The following is a 20,795-nucleotide window of genomic DNA, read 5'->3' on the forward strand; positions in this document are numbered from 1 at the left end:
GGTGCCCCTGGAAAGAAATTTTCTTTTAAAATGATGCGTGAGAACTTTGTTTCTTAAATCAAACAGTTTTGCTTCCCTCTGCAAAAGAGGTCACATCGTACAGAGCGGCTGGAGCTTGTCTGCGGGAGCTTTGGCAGCCAGGACAGACCTTCGGTCTCGTGCTTCCGTGCAGCGCCCGTGGGGTGGTCCATCCTGTCTAAACTTGGGATGGGGCGCAGACTCCAGCCCAGCCTCAGCAGGAATCAGAGGAGCTAGAACCCTGGCAGACTGCTGACCTCTGAACAACATGGGTTTGAGCCGCACGGGTCCACTCACATGTGGGTTTCATATCTGTGGATTCAGCCAACTGTGGATCAAAAACAGTATTTTTGATCACTGTTGGGAATGTGTTCTGTGCCATTTTATGTAAGGGTCGTGAGCGTCCACGTGTTTTGGTACCTGTAGTGGGGGGTCCTGGAACCAGTCCCCATGGATACTGAGGGATGACTGTAGTTAAGTTTTTGGGGAGTCAAAAATTGTGTACCGATGTTTCACTGTGGTGAGGTGGAGGGGTGTCGGTGCCCGATATCCCCACGTTGTTTAAGAGCCAGCAGCCAAGCCTACTCAACATGCTTTTAAATGGATGCCCAAGGCATCAGATCTTGCTCAAAAATGGTAGAGTGAACATCTGCTAAGAGAGAGGCAAAGCGAAACTCTCACTTCAGGCGTGTGCACCGGCCTGTGGTTAAACCTCTGTTTTTTATTTTTTATCTGAGAGTAAGGTCAGAAATTGCCCTCCTGTGTATACCAGCCATCTCTCTCTGTTCTAAGTCTAGTTGTCAGTCTGGAGAAAATTTTTAATATAATACCCTACAGAGTCTGAATAAAAATTGTGAAAGAAATAATCAGGTTCTTTAAGAAATTCTTTTCCTTATAAGAAATTCGCCTTCTGCTCTGTCTAGATCACAACTCATAATATGAAATAGAAAAGAATAACTAACGCTTCTGACATAAGTTCAAAAAATCCTCTCCCTGGAAAGGAATGTAGAGAATTAAAGGGTGTCGGAGGTCGAAGTTATAGTAGATTGGTATAGCTATTTATTTATAATTCAAGTGTTCATTTTGCACCTACTACGTGCTTTCACAGTTATAGACTCTAGAGATAGAGAATAAAACACAAAAGTTCCTGACCTCATGAAGCTTATATTCTAGAAGGGGTGTCAGTCAAATAAATATAATAAATAGGTAAATTATATAGCATATTTGGAGAGATAAGTGTTATAGAATATAAAAATATATAGTATGAAGGAGAATCTTTGATTTCGAATAAGGTAGTCAAGATCCAGCTGAGAAGGTGACGAGACCGCGGGGCTCTCTGCCATGGGAGACGCCTCTTTTCTGTTATCCCCTCATCCTTGGAACTCAAAATCACTTTAAAACTAGTGAGGTGGAACCAAGGGATGAAATTACAGTCAGTCTGCTCACCTTTGGTCACTGAAGGATAAATACAGAAACTAGATAGGAGGTCTCTACAGTAATCCAGTGAGAGATGATGGTGGCTTGGATTCCGGCTATTTTTTTAAAGGTAGAATGGTGCTGGTTTCATTTGTGGAGTGGTGGAATGAGCTAACAGACCAGCCCCGCCACAATTAACTATTAACATTGGCACAATATCGAAAACAACCACCTTAAGTTTCTGTGTAATGAACAAAAGCAGGCAGATGTTGGAAGAGAGTAAAAACTTGGAGAAAGGGGCCAGTGTAGGGTGAGTTTCTTGTTTCTGTGGTTTTGGTCCGAGCTGTAGTTTCTGCATAGCATGGGGCAGCTAAAATTCCAGTAGAAATCCTGCCACATTTTTGGCCCGAGGAACCAAGAGATGGAGCCTGGGGCAAGCATGACCGCGAAAGAGAGTCATGGAGATGGAGGATCCCAAATTCCATATATGAATTCTGCCCACGTCACTGGCTGATCCCTAACTACACACATGCAAGATAAACTCAAAGCAGTTAGCAACTAAGGCTAAAAGAAAGCTGAGATGTGACCTGCCATCATTCATGGGAGAAACAGATAATAGGTGAAGCCGAACCAAGTTAATCCCCTATTAAAATAAAAATACTAACTAACCCTCTTTAGAAGAATAGAAGAGAATCCAGAGTCTCAACAACGTAACAATCACAATGTGCGTAGAGCATAAAGAAATGAGAACATCTTGGACTTTACAGAATGGATTCCATGGGAGCCATGACAGTAATGACAACTTGCACCTACTGGGAACGCCTTGGGTGTAACCAGAACACCCAAAACCACAGAAAAGTTAGCCACCCTCTGCAGGAACCCATAGGCATGAACATCCCACTTGATAAGGTGCATGTAAGCCGAACACCAGCTTAGACAGACGATGCTCAAGCCTGACCCAACGGCATCATGGACGGCTGCACTGAGAGCCAAAGACTCTGACCTTCTGACCCATCGTAGCCGCTGGCTTAGGACTGACACGCAGCATTCCGCGCTGCCAGTCAGCAGAGCTCGCTTCGGAGATGCTAAACACTCTCGTCCTTTCGCTCTGTCACGTGAGAGTCTGCACTTCCCCTCTCTGTGTTGTGTGTTAACCTGCGGGGGTTACGATTAGTTTTTCTGAGAAGGTTCCACTCAGTAAACCTAGCATTGTGGAAAGACATAGATGTGCTCAGGAGTGTCACTTATTGTTCATGACACAATGTCCAGGATACAATCCAAAATTATGGGACATATAGAGAACCAGGAAAATGTGACCCATTCTCGGGAAAAGACAAACAGCAGAGGCTGCTGGTGAGATAACTTGGTTGAATTATCAGACAAGGGTTTTAAATAATGATTATAACATGTAGAATAAAAAGAGTAACAATGTCAACAGAAAAATAGAAAGTATTTTAAGTACCAAATGGGAACCTTAGGACTGAAAAATACAGCATTACTATTGAGACTGTCTGGAATAAACATATCACTGGATGAGATTATAAGATGATAACAGAGTCAGTGAATTTGAAGACAAATATAAATCATCTAAAGAAGAGGGGAAAAAAATATTGAAACGAACAGCAAAGCCTTAGGGTGACAATTTCAAAAGGCCCTCACTGGAATTTAAGAAGAGAAAAAGAATGGGGCAGAAAAAAGCATTTGAAGAAATCCTGGCAAACATTCCTAAATCTACAGATTCAAGAGGCCCACCATACACTAAACAGGATAAATATGACACCTTATAGTCTCTAACCGCTTAAAACCAACAAAAAAGAAAATCTCAAAAGCAGCTCGTGAAAACAACATATTGCATACAGAGAAACAACAATTCAAGTGATGGTGAGCTTTTCATCAGAACCTACAGAGACTAGAAGACAGGAGAGAAATATCTTTAGTGTCGAAGCACAAACGCAAAATTATGTCTCTAGTGAAAAAAATCTTACAAGAATGAACATGAAATAGACATTTTCAGATAAAGGAAAACTAAGAGACTTTATCACCAGCAGAATGACACTTCAAGAGCTGCTAAGGATGTTCATTAGGCTAAAAGTAATAATCGGAGGGAAACACAATTCCTCCGGAATGAATGAAGAGCATTGGAAATGCTAACTAAGTATGTAAGTAAAGACTATTTGTCCTCTTAATTTTTAAAAAATATGTGACTTTGTAAAGCAAAAATAACATTATCTTAGGGTCTTATAATGTGTGTACATAGAGTGAGTATGATAACTATAGCAGAAAGGGTGGGGGAGTGCTAATTTAATCTCCACCGTTGCCAAGTTCTTACATTTTATGTAAAATGGAAAATTATTAACTCTAAATCGACTGTGAAAACTTAAGGATGTATAAAATCATGCAAAGAGGTATAGCTAAAAAGCTAATAGAAGAAGTAAAAGAAATTCTAAAATATACCCAATAGTGGAAGATTTCTGGAACTATTTTGGTTCTTCACATTCCAAAGTACTTGTTCACGGTATCTGAAGAGAGTATGATTTCAAGTGTCATTTAAAAATGGTAATGAGTGGCCTCTATTGATTAGTCTTCCTTAGATAATTGCTAGACAGGTAGAGGTAAAATCATCAAGATATTGGAGAAGAAAACAGATACCTTGTAGTAGAAGGAAAATCCCTTGTGCATAAAGTGGTGGCGAACTTTTGAACAAATTTTTCAAATAAAATTGAACACTAGAAAATTGCTGTAATATGCACACAGGAATTCTCCCCTCTCCCTCCTCCCTCAGTTCTTTACATGCGTAAGCAAAAATGTTACAGAGCCTGCAGTGAGCTGCTAACATTTATCAAAGGAATGAATGACTTGTTACAGACTCTCAAGGTGGACTTCTAGCATTAAGTCTATAGTTGCAAGATGACTATGTGTTGAATCTGGCTGAATTCAGGTTAAGGGAAATCTCTTCTCTCCACCACTTCTCCTCCTGCCAAAGCTTTGGAAAAAGTGCCTCAGAAGCTAACTGTCCAAAAGCATTCAAAGGCGGCGGGGGTCCCGTGTTTCAGCAGAAGACCCATGTTTCGGTGAACGGACAGTAGGCTAACGGGAGGTGTCCAGACTCTTCTGTGCAAGGGAACTTTTGCTCTTCAGACACACGCAGTGTCTGCTAGGTCCTTTCCGAGGCCATTTACAGTCCCTTTCTTCTTGCTGCTCTTGCCAACCCTGACACCAATACAAACTAAGTTCTTTCATGAGTCTAAATCTCAAATTTGCAAAATATAACTAAAGCTATCCCAGAATGGACTATGAAGGAAAATGCAAAGAGATCAAATAGATAGATAGATAGATAGATAGATAGATAGATAGATAGATAGACAGACAGATGGCATCGCAGTTTGCTATATTTCTTGTGTTTCTTTTGAAAAGACATATTGTTGTTAAAATGTATTTTGCTGGGGGAGATTTCAACTAATTTGTGTTTCTCTGGAAACCAGATGCTTAGAGCAACAGCTTAACTGTAGGGCTTGTTGGTGGCGTCCTTAGAGTCACAATTGGAGAGGATTTCTGAGTCTGGGTTCCCTGAGGTACAGCTTGTGGTGACTGGAAGCGTTTCTGTCAGAACCAGCGGCATTTCCCCACACACTGGGGATTCTTCCTCCGCCTTCCTTCACAAAGTGGTGTGGAACATCTGCCTGGCTTTGGATCATCTCGAGACCACGCAAGACTTTTAAAACTAAGTTTTTGAATCCTCACATGGAGGTGGAAAGACACTCGGGACTGGATTCTGTCAGCATCTCAGTCAGTGCTTCGGGACTTTTGTGTGAAAGGATGTGCTGTGTGCTGTTTAAAAGCAAAGAATAGAGACTCGTGAGAGAGAGTAGAAAACTGAGCAGTAGATGTAATTGCTTGGTGTCCATGGGACATACTCTGTGGCTGTCGTTCAGGTGACTGGAAGTTGGGCACAAGGAAGAAAAGAAGCACAATGGGAGGAGGCTCCGAGACTAGGTCGATTTTGTGGAGCGTGGGAACCAGGAATGACCGGTTAGACAAAGGTTGATGGCATGAGAGAAATGGCAACTTCAGATTTCAAATACAAAGTATATACAGTTAGGAGTTGGTTTTTTTTAAACCTCAGTTCTTCAGTATAAAACAGTGGGGGATATTTTGTTGCAATACAACTGTGTATAAACTTACTTTGACTTAATGTGGCATCTGGAGATGTAGCTGCTGCTTTCTGAGGGAAAACTCCGAACAGTTTTCCTTTATTTAGAAGAGCAACTCATGTGAAAATAGATTCTGCTAGTTGTTTATCTTGAACTCAGTTAATTATGGTTAAAACTCCTAGACAGCCCCATCTCCTCCCTTCCCCCATCTCCCTGCTTGCTGGGAAGCCATAATACCTGTCAAGATCATCCAAACCTGTAGAGAATTTTTATAAGAATTTGCTTGAGCCAAAATGATGACAGTTGCTAGGAAGCAAGAGCTCAGCGGCTCCGGGAGTGAGTTGTGCAGTTTCTTTTATGCTTTTGGAAGATGGAGGGAACAGAAGGAACGTTGCATGGAGGTGAGTAAAGCAAGGCGGGGCACTCTCTGCTGTCCACAGGAAACAAGATCACGAGCTCTCTCTCTTGAGGGTGATTAAGCTTATTTCAAAGGTGTGTGCACCTAGATGCACAGAAACAGTGAACAAGGCTGGCTTCAGGCAGAGAAACCTTTCCCGAAAAAGTTATGTGCCTGGGGCGTGACTCCCCTCCAGGACCTGCCCAGTATGGCATTTATGATCAGATGACCTTGTGAGGTTTTTGTCACTGGACTTGTCAGTTTTATTATAGAATTCTTTTTGAGTCCATATACACTTTACATGGACTCTTCAAATCAAACTTGAAAAACTACTATTTACCTAATCGTTGCCCTTAAGTTTTGAACCTTATAGAAATATTTCAGTCCCTCAAGACAGAATGAAGAGATGCACTAAACCAATGATAGCGGAGGCCCAGGAGCTGGAGCCTGGGCCGAGATGGAAGTGCAGAGTCAAGTGGGTGAGATGCTTGTATGGAAGGGAATAGAACAGGGATGAGAGGGTCCAGTATCTGGTAAACTGAAAGCAAAGCTAGTTTCTAGGTTGCACAGGAAAACAAGTCTCATAGTCATCCTCTGTGGACTGGACAAAAATCATATTACCTTCCTTGATTATTACCTTTACTAGACTTAGCTCTGAATTTTTGGAGCGATCGTTGAGCGTATGCTGAGGCCATTGACCACAGGAAAGCATGCAGAGAGATTGGACGGGTGTAAAGGAGCTGGTTTTAGACTAGTAATTCTTAACCTTGGCTGCATGTTGGCATTAACGTTCCCAGTATCCAGACCCCTGCCCAGATTAATCAATCAGGAGCTAGCTCTCGAGTTTCTCCAATGTGCAGGGAAGGGTAAAGACCACTCTGGGACACTGAATTTAAGGAATCAGTTGGACTTTTAAATTTTTGTTTCTTTTCTTCTTTTTCAGTTACAGTTGGTATATAATATTATATTAGCTTTAGGTGTGCAAATAGTAATTAGACATTATATAATTTATAAAGTGATCCCCCGATAAGTCTAGTTCCCATCTGATACCATACTTAGTTATTATAATATTATTGACTATATTCCCAATGCTGTACCTTACATTCTCATGACTGTTTTAATAACTACCAACTGTACTTCTTACTCTCTTCACCTTTTCAGGAATTTGGAATCTGTTGGATTTTGGGTGTAGCTGTTACATCCAGAAGGCAGTAGGAGGGTGTTAGAAAAAATTCGTTAGTAATACATTTACAGTACTGATTTGAAAATTATTTACTTGTTATAAATTAGAGTGGATTTTCAGTCATAATTATGATATCCCTTTTGTTGATTTATTCGACACCCATTGCACACCTGCCACGTGTGAAACATCGTTCCAGGTGTCGGGGACTCAGCACAAAACAAGACAGAGAAAATCTCTCCCTTCTTGTAGTTTACATTCTAGAGGAGGAAAGAGATAATAAGTAAATATATACTCTAAAACCAGGAAGATGTAGATACTTTGAAGAAATGAAGCAATTGAGAATCACAGAAGTAGGACGTGGCACTTAAAAAAAAAAAAAAAGGTGCTTAGGGAAGACCCCTCTACAGAGATGGCACTGACTCTTCATGTTATTGAATCACTGAACCTCTCGGGACACCAGTGACTGACACCCCAATGTGTCCCCTTTAATTTCTAAACTCAAGAGTTGTCCTCAGCCATCGACCTCTAAAATACCCCCTAACACATGTGTATCAGCTCCCAGATACTATCACTAGAAGCTCTGTAATCACTGAAACTCTTACGGTTCTCAAACGTTTATCCACATGCTACAATCGCTAATCTTCCCAGACTCCAGAGTTGCTAATAACACTCCTTCAACTATGTATTAGACAGACTCCCTATAATGGGACATCCAGACACCATGGGGGCCCCAAATAAACCACTGGACCCACACAGACGCCTCCATTACCAATCTAATACTTCTTAATCTGTCACTCTCAACACTGACACTTAGATTTGCTTCCTACTTCACAACACAGTGACCCGACACATCACTTATAATGATAGCCCTGTCACATCTTGCTACTCAAAGTTTGGTTCAAGGACAGATGGCATTGGCAGAACTTGGGAGCTTGTTAGAATTTGAGAATCACGGCCTTCTCCTCCCAAGTGCTGAATCAGAATATGCATTTCCGATAAGGTCCCCAGATGGCTCACCTGCATGTTAAAGTTTGAGAAGCACAGCTCTAGATACTTCTTCCTTGGTGGGCTCCCAATAACTGACAACTTCTGGGCCCCTAACCCCAGAATTCCCACTGCCCCTCAGCCACCGATCACTCAGTTCCGGATTTCCAGGGGACCTCTTGGGTCCCTAAATTTGGCAGGCCAAAAATGCCCTGGGTCTCACTCAGTTGTATTCCAAAAGAAAGGGGTGTTATGACAGCCAGCCTGCTGGAAATGCCATATAACCCCGGGGAGTTAATGAAATTTGTATTGTAGAGGTTTTAAGGCGGGGACGAGGGGATGGGGCGGATAAAACTGCCCAAAGATTGGAATGGTGTCAGCATTCAGTGATTGTGAAAGTCGGAAGAGCGGTCACGTCACCAAGGAGGAGTATTTTGAGACAGAATCGAGTTAGGAAGGAACTAGGAGAAGAAGCAGCTCCAGCTCAGTAGACTACAAAGGAACAGTCAGAAGCAGCAGCATAAGACAATGAAGGAAACTTCAGGAGCAGAGGCGGGGCAGGAGGACCCGTCCTGCGCAGAAGCCGCAACGCAGTGAGACACATGACAGCATTGAATCAGGAGGCCATCGGGGGAGATTTTGCTTCAAAGTGTTTTAGACCATCGTATGAGAAGGCACTAACCCGCAGTTGGTCGAGGCACAGCGGGCAGTGCAGGAAGCTAGAGGCAGGGATGAGGATGCTCGGAAGAAGTTTGCTGGAAAAGGAGAAGGGCGGCCTGGGGGAGGCTTTCGGAGGGGAGCGTGAAGGTGGCGAGACCGGCCTGGGGAGGAGGGGTAGGAAGGCGTGCAACCAGAAATCATAACGATGCTGACTCAGGCTGTGATAAATTTGGAAGAAAATTAGGAGACATTTGTGTCCAATGATTTTTACTTTTCTGTGAGGCTTAATTAAAAATGTAAAGGTTCGAACTGGTCTCTGTGGGGAATGAGGACTCGGGAAGGGCAGGAGCGAATACTCCTTGAGTGGCGTGATGTGCCAGGCCGCATACCAGGGGCTTCCCATACGTCACTTCATTCACCAGCTTCGAGGTCGAACAGTTTGCTAGTGTCTAGTCCAGGGTTCAAGTCCTGGTCTGCCCCTCGCTTTGTTCTCGTGACACCACATGGCCTCAGGGAGTCATGAGAAAACAGCCACACACATTGCAGGATCAGCAGGAGACAGCACTAGCAACTTGTACGGGGGTCCGATGATCACAGCCATGGATTCCAGCAGCCGCAGCAGCCCAGGGATCTGGACGTGGTGACAGCGGGCAGGTCTCCCCGTCAGCAGTGCCTGAGGCAGGCCCCCGGCCTTGGAACACTGTGTCCCCCGGAAGCGCATCGGGAGCCCAGATGTAAGGGAGGAGCTGAGGGAAGCACTTACGGAGGTCAGAATTAAACTTTTATCTCCTCTGCTGCTTAAATAGTTCGCCTCATGTTTGCACTGAAAAGTCATTTTTACTTCCATTAAGAAGTTTATAGGCTATATTAAGACTCACGCTGGATAAGGCTGAGCACCCTGGGGATGGCTTCAGAGGAGCAGTTAGCTTAGTTAATCTCAGTTGGTTAGTGACACTTGCATAGGGTCATAAGCCAAAAAGTACGGCTGGAGAGGAGATGGAGGAATCGGCTGTGGTCAGCTTCCTACTGCCTAGATGACCATCCTAGCATCTGTCACGGGCCTGCAAGATCCCTGGATGTATGAAGACACGGACGTAAACCGGGGAGGAGAAGCCTAGGACCTGGTGATTCTCTGGAAGGTTGCAAGTGCGCGCAGATAGCCATCCTGCTTTCGAGCGTGCACAGAGCTGCTATGGCCCGTCTGACTCCAGGCTGAAAACTCTCCTGTCAGGACTAAAAGACCTACTCGGGGACAATCTCTGTGCTGTCTCAGGACCTGTGCCGTGGCATCCGCCTCATCGCATCTGCCTACTCTGGCTCCACACTCTGCCCCCAACCAGGGCATGGTCAGCCGCGACCAGTCTTATCCCACTGCCCTGAAGATAACTCAGCCTACCTGTGGTCCGTCTCCGATACCAGCTCTGCCTGAGATTTCACAGCCTCAGCCCTGTAAGTCAGGACTCCTCGGGATTCCGGGGCTTTGACGTCTGCCGTCTGCCCTTGCCCTTGTCCTCTGAACTCACACTCCTGCTAAAGGCTACCTACCTGCCTTACTGGTGCTTAGTGCTGCCTGATAAACTAGACCGCTTGACTCCTCTGTGGCTTCCTTTCCTCAACTTTGAAATAGCGGTGTCCACTTTATCAAAGCAATAACACATGTAAAGTCCCTGGGAGAGGCCCTGGCAGATAGTAAATCATAAACATTCACGGTTATCATTGTTGTGATTGTAATTGTAATCATTGTATGTGTCAGAAAACACTTGGGTGTTCTGTATGCTGCAGCTGGGCTTCTGGAAGACAGGAAGGGCAAATAAAGGTCAGTCGCACTGCAAAGATTCTTCCCACCACAGTGGCCCTGCCTTTGCTGGGCGCCCGGCAGGCAGCCCTCCCTGGGACCTCAAGAGACAGCATTTACGTCAGCTTTGCCTGAGTGGCAGGAGGGCCCATCAAGCTAAGATGTCATTGGAGCCGTGTGGCGGCAGCAGGCACGTTTAGGAGGCTCGTTTATTGCTGCGAAGCCCCTGAGAGGCTTTTCAGCAGGAAGAAGCGGCGTGCGTACCGATGGGGCCTTCTTCGGAGAAAGCAGCCCCTTGATTACTCCTCGTCTTGCACTCAGCTCCTTTGGTGTTTTAATTGTGTTGTCCTTATAAATGTAAAGTCATTAGGAGTCAAGAAGACTTTATTAGGTAAGGTTTATTTTTGTTTAGTAGGTTCCTGTAAACCGTAAGCCTCTGCGCTGCGTTCTCTGAGGGCTGCAGGGACGCAGGAGAGACAGTCTTTGCTGCTTTACAGACAAGGCCCGGGAGTTAAAGGATGTGTTGGGGATCCCCAGGGCAGCCCCTGGTGGGCGTTTGCTCAAAGGACTTGTGGAACTCGGTGCAGGGCGGTACTCATAGCTGAGATCTAGGGCAGCGACAGGGGAAGGATGCATAGCCGGGTCGTATGGGAGGGGACCGGGGTCTGGAGGAATCCACGCGCAGGCTTCCAGAGGCTCCCCCCGCACACGCACACGCGGCATCACGCACAGCACACTCTCCAGCAGGGAAGCGCAGCAGCCCGTGTGCAGAGCTTCTGCCCCAGGGGGCCCGTTGGAGACCCAGCGCCGCCGTGTGCTGGGGCCTGTGAGGCCGGTGCGCTCTGCGTAGCACGTACAGCTTTCCCCGAAGGGAAGCACATACATGTTCAGCACAAGCCACGCTGCTCTCAAGAATAATCTAGGCACAGCGAGCCCACCCTTCAATGTTGGAAATGCTCCAGGAGTCACATTCCCAGCTGCCAGCCAAAGGCCAGCCTCGCAAACGGGCCTTTCTAAGGACAGCAGTCCCAGGCCTGCCGTGTTAATTCTTTTCTGCACAGAGAAGGCGTCACATATGTACACAGCCAGCTCTAATGCTAGCCTGTCCGCGTCACCGCCATAAGTGGTTAGATGTTAGAGGAGGGACAGGTCCCTTCTGATCGGTGGGGTCACAGAAGACATCATGACACCGCACGCTGGAGCTGGGTCTCAAAAGTCGGGCAGCGTTTGAGCAGCAGAGAGAAGTGGGGAGACAGGGTGCAGTTAGCAAAGAAGAGCACTTTTGGGGGAAGGCAGGCAGGCTCGTCTGGCCAGATACAGGTGTGCCGATGGAAGCCGGGGGACCCAGGAAGGCAGGGAGAGGACGTGTGGGGGGCCGCACTGCCGGGTGGAGGCCGCGGGCTTCCTCTGCAGGGACGGAGCACCACTGCAGGTTTCTCTCTTAAGAAAAGAAGTCATAGTTCAAGCCATGTTTGCAGAAGCTGTCCGGGGGTCGTACCCGGATTTGGACTGCCTAGAATTGAAAGACCACTGAAGATACCTGGACACATTCTCACAGGGCTTTGGAAGATGCCTGTTCATTTGCGGCCCAGCTCAGTCTCCAGGTAATACATAAAATAAATGGGGAAGGTGAACGCAGACTACGTCTGTGCCATAAAAGTGCCGAGTATAGTACCCTGCCGGGCAGGCCGGAGGTGGCCGGGCCTGTCTAAACATGTGCAGTGAATTTGTGCCGACTGCTGCAACTTCTAAAAGCGGAGAAGAGGTTGTGTTTAAAGTGCTGTGCCGCCTTCACTGATCAGAGTGCTCAGAACCCGCCAGGTCCCCCTCCGAGTCCGCGCAAGTATCCGGCCGTCTCGTCCCAGCCCCAGGCACAGAGAGAGCGTTTCCCTCTGTCATGAGGCCGAATGCACCCTGTGTGCATGTCTGGGTGTTAGGGCGACCCCATTCTCAGCAAAAAGTTCAGCAGGGGCTGAAGGCAGACCCATGTGGGACCTGCTCACTAGCAATTTTTATATTTCATCTGACTTTTTGGATTTTTCTCCCAGACCCCCGGCCATTGACATCTCAGACTTTCTCACTTGGGTCCTATGCTCCGAGCTTGCAGAACTTCGGTCTAGCCCGTCTGTGTAAGACCACAGACTTCCTCATCTATGCTTTGATTGCTGGGTTTTAGAAGTCAGCTCGCCTCTCACTTGCCCATTTCTACGCCATAGAGAGCAGAAATGCCTGCTCCGGAGAGTGCTGTTCCTAGACGGGGCCCTCTGGACGCCGTGCATCCTGACCCTCGGCTGCCAGCATCACGGTTTTGTTCTTTGGAACAGTGCTGCCGTGCACTAGCGCAGAGCTTGTCAACCTCTTTGTATGCAGTTGTAGCCGCTCACATTGTGCTGCAATTTTGGGTTCATGTGTATCTCTCTCCCAAAAGACTCAGAACCTTGAGGACAGAGACTGTTTCATTTCTATAATTCCCAGCATCTAGCTCAGTTTGTGGAACGTGATAGGATTCGCAACTGTTACTGAAAGAATGAAAGGAAGGAGGAGGCTGGAAAGAGCCTCTGCATCGCACTGCTGGTCACAAACGCGGCCTTCAGGGGCCTGCAGTGTTTCAGGGTTGGCGGTTGAAAGAGAGGCCCAGGTAGGGAGGATTCCTACCCCTCTGCTCTCCGCACCCCTCCACCTCCGATTCAACCAAAGTAGCTCTCTTTTTAAATTTTCCATACATTGGTGAACAGTATGATGTTTTGTTGAAAATAAGGGGAAAGCTGATACTAAAAATAAATTCAAAAACCACAACACCGATTTGCCTTTATGAAACCCCTTTATGCGTTTCTGCTCTTCCGGCTTTAGAACGAAGTGGGGCAACTTGAATAACTTGAGAAATAAAGCTAAATGATCTAAATTGGGAAACGACTCTATAAGGCAATATTAGAGATTTCCTAATCTGTTGGCCTGGAGCATGCAGTATGACCTTGGGGCTCCTTGCCTGTTTTTAAGCACCTGGAAGTGTATCCTGAGAGGTACTAAGTAGTTGTTATCCTTCTCCACAGGGGACCAAATGAGAAACATGAGATTAAATTGAAAGAGCTGAGAGAACGCCTCTGACTACTTAAGGTGCATACTTATGTTTCAAAACAGAGTCTTTAGGAAATACCCCCTTAAGGATCAGAGACTGTCTGCGCCTCAGAGCCTGGCACAAACTGGCACCTCATTGGAGGCCAGCGAACATTTGATGCGTGAATTACCATCCTTGGAGAAGTGTATGGAGCATACAAATCAGAACTCTCATAAAAGCAGGTGATCGTAAGCCTAAGAGACTATTAGACTTGTCACAGATTCAAATTATGGAATTCATTTGTAAGAACTTGCTCAATAATATGAACTTAATGTGACTTCAAGTACAGTTCACGCGTAGCTCATCATAAAGACAACAAAATGTGGGGCAGTTCTCTTCTAACCTTGCTTGTAAAAGAGTAAGAATTCAACATCATCTCTTTTCTTCTCTTGAGAGAGTATTTTCTTATCCAAATTATCGAAGAGAAAAGCTGACCTGTTGCTCTCATACAGAGATGTGGATGTTTATAAAGTCTCACAAACACATTTTACTCTCTTGGCCACAGGTCTTTTCACTCCTTTGGGAAATAGTAGAGGCTGTAGCTCTAGTTACAAAACAGATTCAGTCAGCATTTGCCAAACTGTGTTCATGCAGACTCAATTGCCTTACACAAAAGAGGGCCGTGGGTCAGCTATCACCAGTCCCGTTGGTACTTAAAACATATTAACAACATTTTAAGCATCCGAGAAGTCCTAGAGGGTAGAAACCTGTCTGTGTTTAATATAGTATTTCCCAGCAGTATTTAACCACTTCTTTAGTAGAATAGCTGTTCCCAAATCAGGAAACATTGGCTGGACATTGGCCTTGAAATAGTTTGGATGTTAATTTATTTATTATACCCATTTGAGAAGCTATAAATGGGAAATAATTATATGTATACCTAAAGCCCTTTAAAATGAAAAAAAAAACAGTTATTTTGAATGCTTCACAAATTGTGAAGACAATCACGTGAAACCAGAAGCCTGAAAGACTGGGAAATTTGAAGCACAAGGGGGCCCTGTGAGTGAGAAGCGTCTTAGGGCAGGGCTCCCAAACCCCAGCTGTGCACAGCAGGAGGTGAGTGAAGCTCCGTCTGTATCTGCAGCCGCTCCCCAGCGCTAGGGTCACCTCCTCAGCTCCCTCTCCGATCACCAGGCATTGGATGCTCACAGGAGCACAGTCCTTGGTGCCAAAATGGGTGGGGACCGCTGCCTAAGGGGGCTTCTTTCACCCTTGGAGAGAGAGAGGTGTTCTTGCAGTCCGATACAGCCAGCAACTCTGCCCACCCGGGAATTTGCTTTATCAGCCCTTTTGTCTGGGCCAGAGCGTGTGTAGCCCTCCCAGATGGCTCCCCTCCCTGTGGGTGTCTAGCTGCTCCAAACAGTAGCCCGCTTGGTCAATGCCTGCCTTTGAGAGATTCACAGAGTGGTAGCGTGATGGTGAGAGCAGTTGTAATGGTAAATTCTCTTGAAAAGACATAAAAGTCCTAAAATTGTTTTATACTCATATATCAAGTTAACAGTTAATTTCGTGGTGGTTATATGCATGTTACATATTAGTCAGGATAGATCAACTGCTATAACAAAGAGAAAATGCATAATGGCTCAGACATAACGGAAGTGTATTTCCTGCTTGTAAAAGCACTGGGTGGGTGAGTTCGCAGTAAGTAGGGGGGTTCCTCATTCCTACTCTTCAGGGACTCAGACTAATGGATGCTGTGCTATTGCCAGCGCGTGGCCCCAAAGTTGCCCTGGGAGTCATCTCCAGTCCAGGTATCTGAAAGGGGAAAGAAAGAGCACCCAGGCGCACCTGTGGGAGTGTGTTAGGCCTAAGCCTGGAGGTAGCACGCTATTTCCATCACGATTTCAATGTCCAGAACTCAGTCGCAAGGTCGCGCCCAGTGCAGGGGAGGCTGAGAAGTGTAGACTGACGGCCCAGGAAGAAACAGAGAATGTGGGTTTTAATGAGTGGCTGGCAGACTCACTCTGCTGTAACACCCTTGATGCTTCTCGGGCCTTGGCCACCGAGTTAGAAGGTTGATTTGTGCCGACCGTCTTGCCCTCTCCCTGTAGGCTCATCGGTGCGTCTGTACAGCATGATGGTGATGCTGCCCACCCAGTTTACAGTGCTTCGCCAGCCAGCTTCCGCACACTACACAGCCGTTCTTCAGGGAATTTCTGCTTTTGTTCCAAGCACCTAGGCTCTTGAAAGTACTAGGCATAGAACAGTGAATAAAGGCCCTTTGGAAATTTATCCTCTCGTGTAAGACAAAGATAATCATGAGTTTATGTCAAGTGCTGTGAAGAAGGGAGGATAACGGGGAGAGAAGTATCACTTTTGCTGACATCATCAGAGTTGGCTTCTCTGGGGAACTGGCATGCGAGCTGAACCTCTTGGGCTGGAAGAGCAGAGAGCCTAAGGCGGTGGTAATGAGCGTGGCTTGTTCAAGGAACTCGTATCCTGGAGACCGGTGTATGTGGAGCGTGGTTAGCAAGTCAGCCTCGTGTGAGACGGGGCTTTGACGACCTGCCAAATGTCGTGTGCGAGGCCTTGCGGACCATGGAGACGTAATTTTTATTTTATCTGAGAGTGAGATTAAGCCCTGAAAAGGTTGTTTGTTTTTGCAGCAGCTTTATGAGATATAATCCACATACCATAGAATTCATCCATTCAAAAGGCGCAATCCAGCAGCTGTTAAAATATTGGTGTTGTGTGACCATTACCCCCCCCCAAATTTCTTACCCTTTAGAAGTCACCCCATTTCCCCCCAAACCCCCAGCCTCAGGCAACCACTAATCTATTTTCTGTCTTTATAGATTTGCCTGTTCTGGACATTTCATAGAAATGGGATCTTAGAAAATGTAGTCTTTTGTGACTGGCTTCTGTCACTCAGCATAATGTTTTTGGGGCTCAGCTACATTGTACCGTGTCTCAGTACATCACTTTTTTATGGCTGAATAATACTCCGTTTGGTAGATACACTCACCACGTCCTAGATATCCATTAATTTGTCGATGGATATTTTGGTGGTTTTCACCTTTTGGCTATTATCAGTAACACTGCTGCGAACATTCGTGTAAAGTTTTGTGCCCGTATATTTTCCTTTCTCTTGTATATACACCTAGGAGCATTGCTGGATCATATGTTAGACTACGTTCAACCTTTTGCTCAACTGCCAGCCTGTTTTCTGACGTCGTGGCACCATTTTTCATCGCCACCAGCAAGCAGTACGCGGCGGTTCCCGTCTCTCCATCTCCGTGTCAGCCCTTCCTCTTACCTGTCTTTCTGATGAAAGCCACGCTGTGCAAGTGAACTAGTAGCCTCGTTATGGTTTTGATGCGCATCTCCCTAATGGCTAATGATGTCGAACATCTTTACAGGTCTTATTGGCCATTTGTTTGAAGAAACATCTATTCAAGAAATGTCTATCCTTTATTATTGAGTTGTTAGAGTTCTTCATATAGTCTAGATACAAGTCTCTTATCTGATATATATTTCCAAATATAGTCTCCCAATCTGTAGATCGTCTTTCCCTTTCTTGATGGTACCCTTTGAAGCACAAAAGTTTTTAATTTTAATGAAGTCAAAGTTACCTATTTTTTCTTTCATTGCTTGTGCTTTTAGTGTCCTAAGAAACCACTGCGTAATCCAAGGTCATGAGAATTGATACTTGTATTTTCTTCTAAGAGTTTTATAGCTTTTACTCATGTATTTATGTCTTCACAGTTCTGGAAATTATGAATAAAGCATATATAAACCTCCACATACAGGTCTTTGCATGGACATAAGTTTTTATTTCTCTTGATTAAATGTCTAGGAGTAGAATTGTTGGGTCACATAGTCAGTGTACGTTTAACTTTATAAGAAATCGTCAGGCTGTTTTCCAAAGTGGGTTTACTATTTTGCATTTCCCTCAACACTTTATGAGAATTCTAGTTTCTATCTTTTCCCCCAACCCTTGGGATATTTAATCTTTAATCTTAGCTGTTCTAGTAGGTGTGTCGTGGCATCTCACTGTGCTTTTAATCTGCATTTCTCTTATGACTAATTATGTTTTCTGGAGCTTATTTGCCATCCCTGTATATTCCCTGATGAAGGGTCTGCTCAGATCTTTTACCCATTTTTTAAAATTATTTTTGAGTTCTGAGAGATCTTTATATGTTCATCTGAGTTCAGCACTTTCTTAGATGTTTGTAAATATTTTCTTCGAGCCTATGCTTATCTTCCATTTTCTTCGCAGTGTCTTTCAAAGAGAAGATGGTTTTAATTGTGATAAAGTCCAGTTTGTCATATTGTTGTGGTTCATGATATTTGCTTAATAATCCAAAATCACAAAGGTTTTTCTGTGCTAAATATGGAAATGCAAACATGAACAAGACATTCAAAGACACTTGTCTTTATTTTTCTTCTGTGTTTTCTTCTTGTAGTTTTATAGTTTCAGCTTTTATATTTAAGCCTGTGATCCATTCAGTTAATTTTTTGTAGGCAAGACTCAAGGTTCACTTTTCATACGGATTGTTCAGTACCAATAATTGAAACTACTGTGCTCCCTCATTGAATCTTGATACCTTTATTGATAACCAATTGAGTGTGTATATTTGGGTTATCCCATCTTTTAACAAAGACCTCCCTCAACCCCACATGCTCATTTAGTTGAAAGTTCATAACTCCCACTTAGCCACAACCATTTTTTAAAGAGCGGTCTAGACGCCATTTCTTTGTCCTCACGTTTTATTGCTCACACTGACTTTCTCCGCTATTTCACTAAAACGGTTCTTGCCAGAATCACCAGGAATCAGCTTTGTCCTTGTTTCATGCGACTCAGTAGCCTAGTGCCTCAGCGCCCCCGCCTTCCTTTTTCAGACACTTTCTTCCCTTGACTGATAGCATCCCACCATCGTTGCTTTTCTTCTGTGTTTTTTTTTTTTAATTATTATTTGTCCCTCTGTGTCTGCTTTGCTAGTTCTCCTTTTGCCTATTTCTTAAATATCACTGTCCCTTGGGATGCTGACCAAAGCCTTTTATTCTTCTTGTTCTATGCACATTCCCTCCTTATTTTATCTAATCCTCTAGCCGAAGAATCTCAAACTATTATCTGGCCCAAATCTTTTCTGAGCATCATTTCTGCGTAACCAGCTGCCCACCAAGACCACAGGCTCTCTGAAGAAAAATATCTTGTATTTATCTTGTTTATATCTGTATTCCCATGTTTAGCACACAGAATAATAACTATTTGTTGACCGAATGAACACGTGAGTACATGAACAAATTGAGCGAACTGTGCAGTTAATATTATGTCCTGTAATTCTGATAGAGTATTTTAATATTGGTCCTTTTACCGATGCTGCGTAATTGCAGTGAGTACATAACGGGGCACAAAAGAAGTAAATTACTTTTAGAATCACATACTTTGCCTTTGCCATGGCTCAGTGTTTTTGTTATAGTTGGGAGGAAACCTTGGGAGGGAGAGATGGGACCGAGATCCTGGGCAGGAACAGTAAAAAGGAGAACGAGCCAGGGTACATTTCTCCAGATGTTTCAAACACTGTTTTTAAGGTCATTTAGACCAACATTTCCTTTAGGAATTAACCTGTATTGGGGGAGAATAAAATATTTTAATGCCCTATTAAATTCTGGGCATAACTTTAGTTATAATGCATTATTTCTCTCTGAGTTTTCTCCCAAATTTTTGTTAAGTCCCTATAATATTTTTCTCTTAGCCCTAAAATGATATTGAGAGTCATGTGGAAGGCGTGAATTGGATAATGTAGATAATTTTGGATCTAGTATGATGCATATTTTTATGATCTGAGTGTTCACAGCAAAGAGTGTGTGTGTGTGTGTGTGTGTGTGTGTGTGTGTGTGTGCGTGCGTTTACCCCTACAGCAGCACCTGGCATTCCTAGGTGGTCTCCCATCCAAGTACTAACCAGGCCTGACCCTGCTTAGCTTCCGAGATCAGACGGGATTGGGCTCATTCAGGGTGGCATGGCCTTAGACCTAAGAATGTATTTGTCTTTTGTGGGCTTAGCATTATACCCAGACTTTTGGGGCTAATTGAGAAAAATATAAGACAGAATCTTCATTGCCGCCCTCGGGGAGCAGAGAGCTCCGGGGAGATGAGAGCCACAAGCAGCAAGGAGAGAGCAGCACCTGTCGTGCAGTTCATAGTGTCTGTTGCATGTTCCTCGGCAAGAAAAAGAGTCCCGCCACTAGACGTGTCCTGCCGGCCTTGCCCGTCACTGTGAGCCGGTCTGAAAGCGTTTAGGGTTTCTCTGTAAATGCCCTTTTTATTTGTTCTGGAGCATGCAGTCCCTCACATTTCTCTGTCTCTCTCTCCTACATTTCAGTGAGCGGTTTCTGGTGAGACTGAACAAGAATGGTGGGCCAAGGAACCCAGAGAAGATAGAACGAATGTGTGCCCTTTTTACAGTATGTGCAAATTCTCTTTCCGTTCTCTGCTGTTGACTCTGACCAGGGGCCTGCCGTGTGGATACTGTCACCCCAGAAACGAGCATTTAGTCTCATTTCCCCACACACTGGGTAGAATGGGACTTGATTTATGTTTCTATCAGGTTTAATGAAATATTTAAAGAAAACTGAAATTAGTTTTTAATTGAATTTTTTATTAAAGAAATATAATCAAGTACCTTTTACTAACATGGGTTTTATAAGCGATTTGATATAATAGACACTTACAATCCGAAAAAAAAGTCTTTCTTACTATTCTTATTCAAGGCCACTGGGAATTTCTCTCATGTTTAAGTATAGCTTCTCTAAAGACATCCATCAAATTTACAGCTTGCAGTTTTTTAGTGAGTGCTTTATAAAGAGAGATAAACTAGTCTTTCTCTTTCAAATGCCAAACAGAGGGTCTTTTCCTGCTATTATCCGTAGTCTGCATTTTTTTTCCTGCATACCTATGCTGTCATTCATGGTCTCCGAGATCATGGACTCATCAGCTCAGAGCATGCTGGGTAATCTGTTTATTGGAAAGTGCTAAGCCTCACAATACCACATTGCCTTGTGTATTCTTCAAGTTGATTCTGATTTACTCAAGTTTTTTTACCCATTTAGAAAGCTAACTGCTCAGTTTTA

General features: G+C 44.5%; 1 protein-coding gene and 1 pseudogene across 8 annotated transcripts in view; one reads left to right on the forward strand and one right to left on the reverse strand.

Moving 5' to 3' along the window:
• Positions 1 to 20,795, forward strand: part of DOCK3 (dedicator of cytokinesis 3) — a 290,877-nt gene that overhangs the window by 161,282 nt on the left and 108,800 nt on the right. For all 8 annotated transcript variants that reach the window (XM_036218582.1, XM_036218583.1, XM_036218586.1 and 5 more), the window contains one exon: positions 20,048 to 20,129. In XM_036218582.1, coding sequence (XP_036074475.1) covers positions 20,048 to 20,129 — 82 coding nt within the window. The remainder of the gene's footprint in view (positions 1 to 20,047; positions 20,130 to 20,795) is intronic.
• On the reverse strand, positions 19,579 to 19,697 carry LOC118601911 (annotated as a pseudogene).

The sequence above is a fragment of the Rousettus aegyptiacus genome, unplaced genomic scaffold (genome assembly GCF_014176215.1).
Source record: "Rousettus aegyptiacus isolate mRouAeg1 unplaced genomic scaffold, mRouAeg1.p scaffold_m13_p_4, whole genome shotgun sequence".
NCBI lineage: Eukaryota > Metazoa > Chordata > Mammalia > Chiroptera > Pteropodidae > Rousettus > Rousettus aegyptiacus.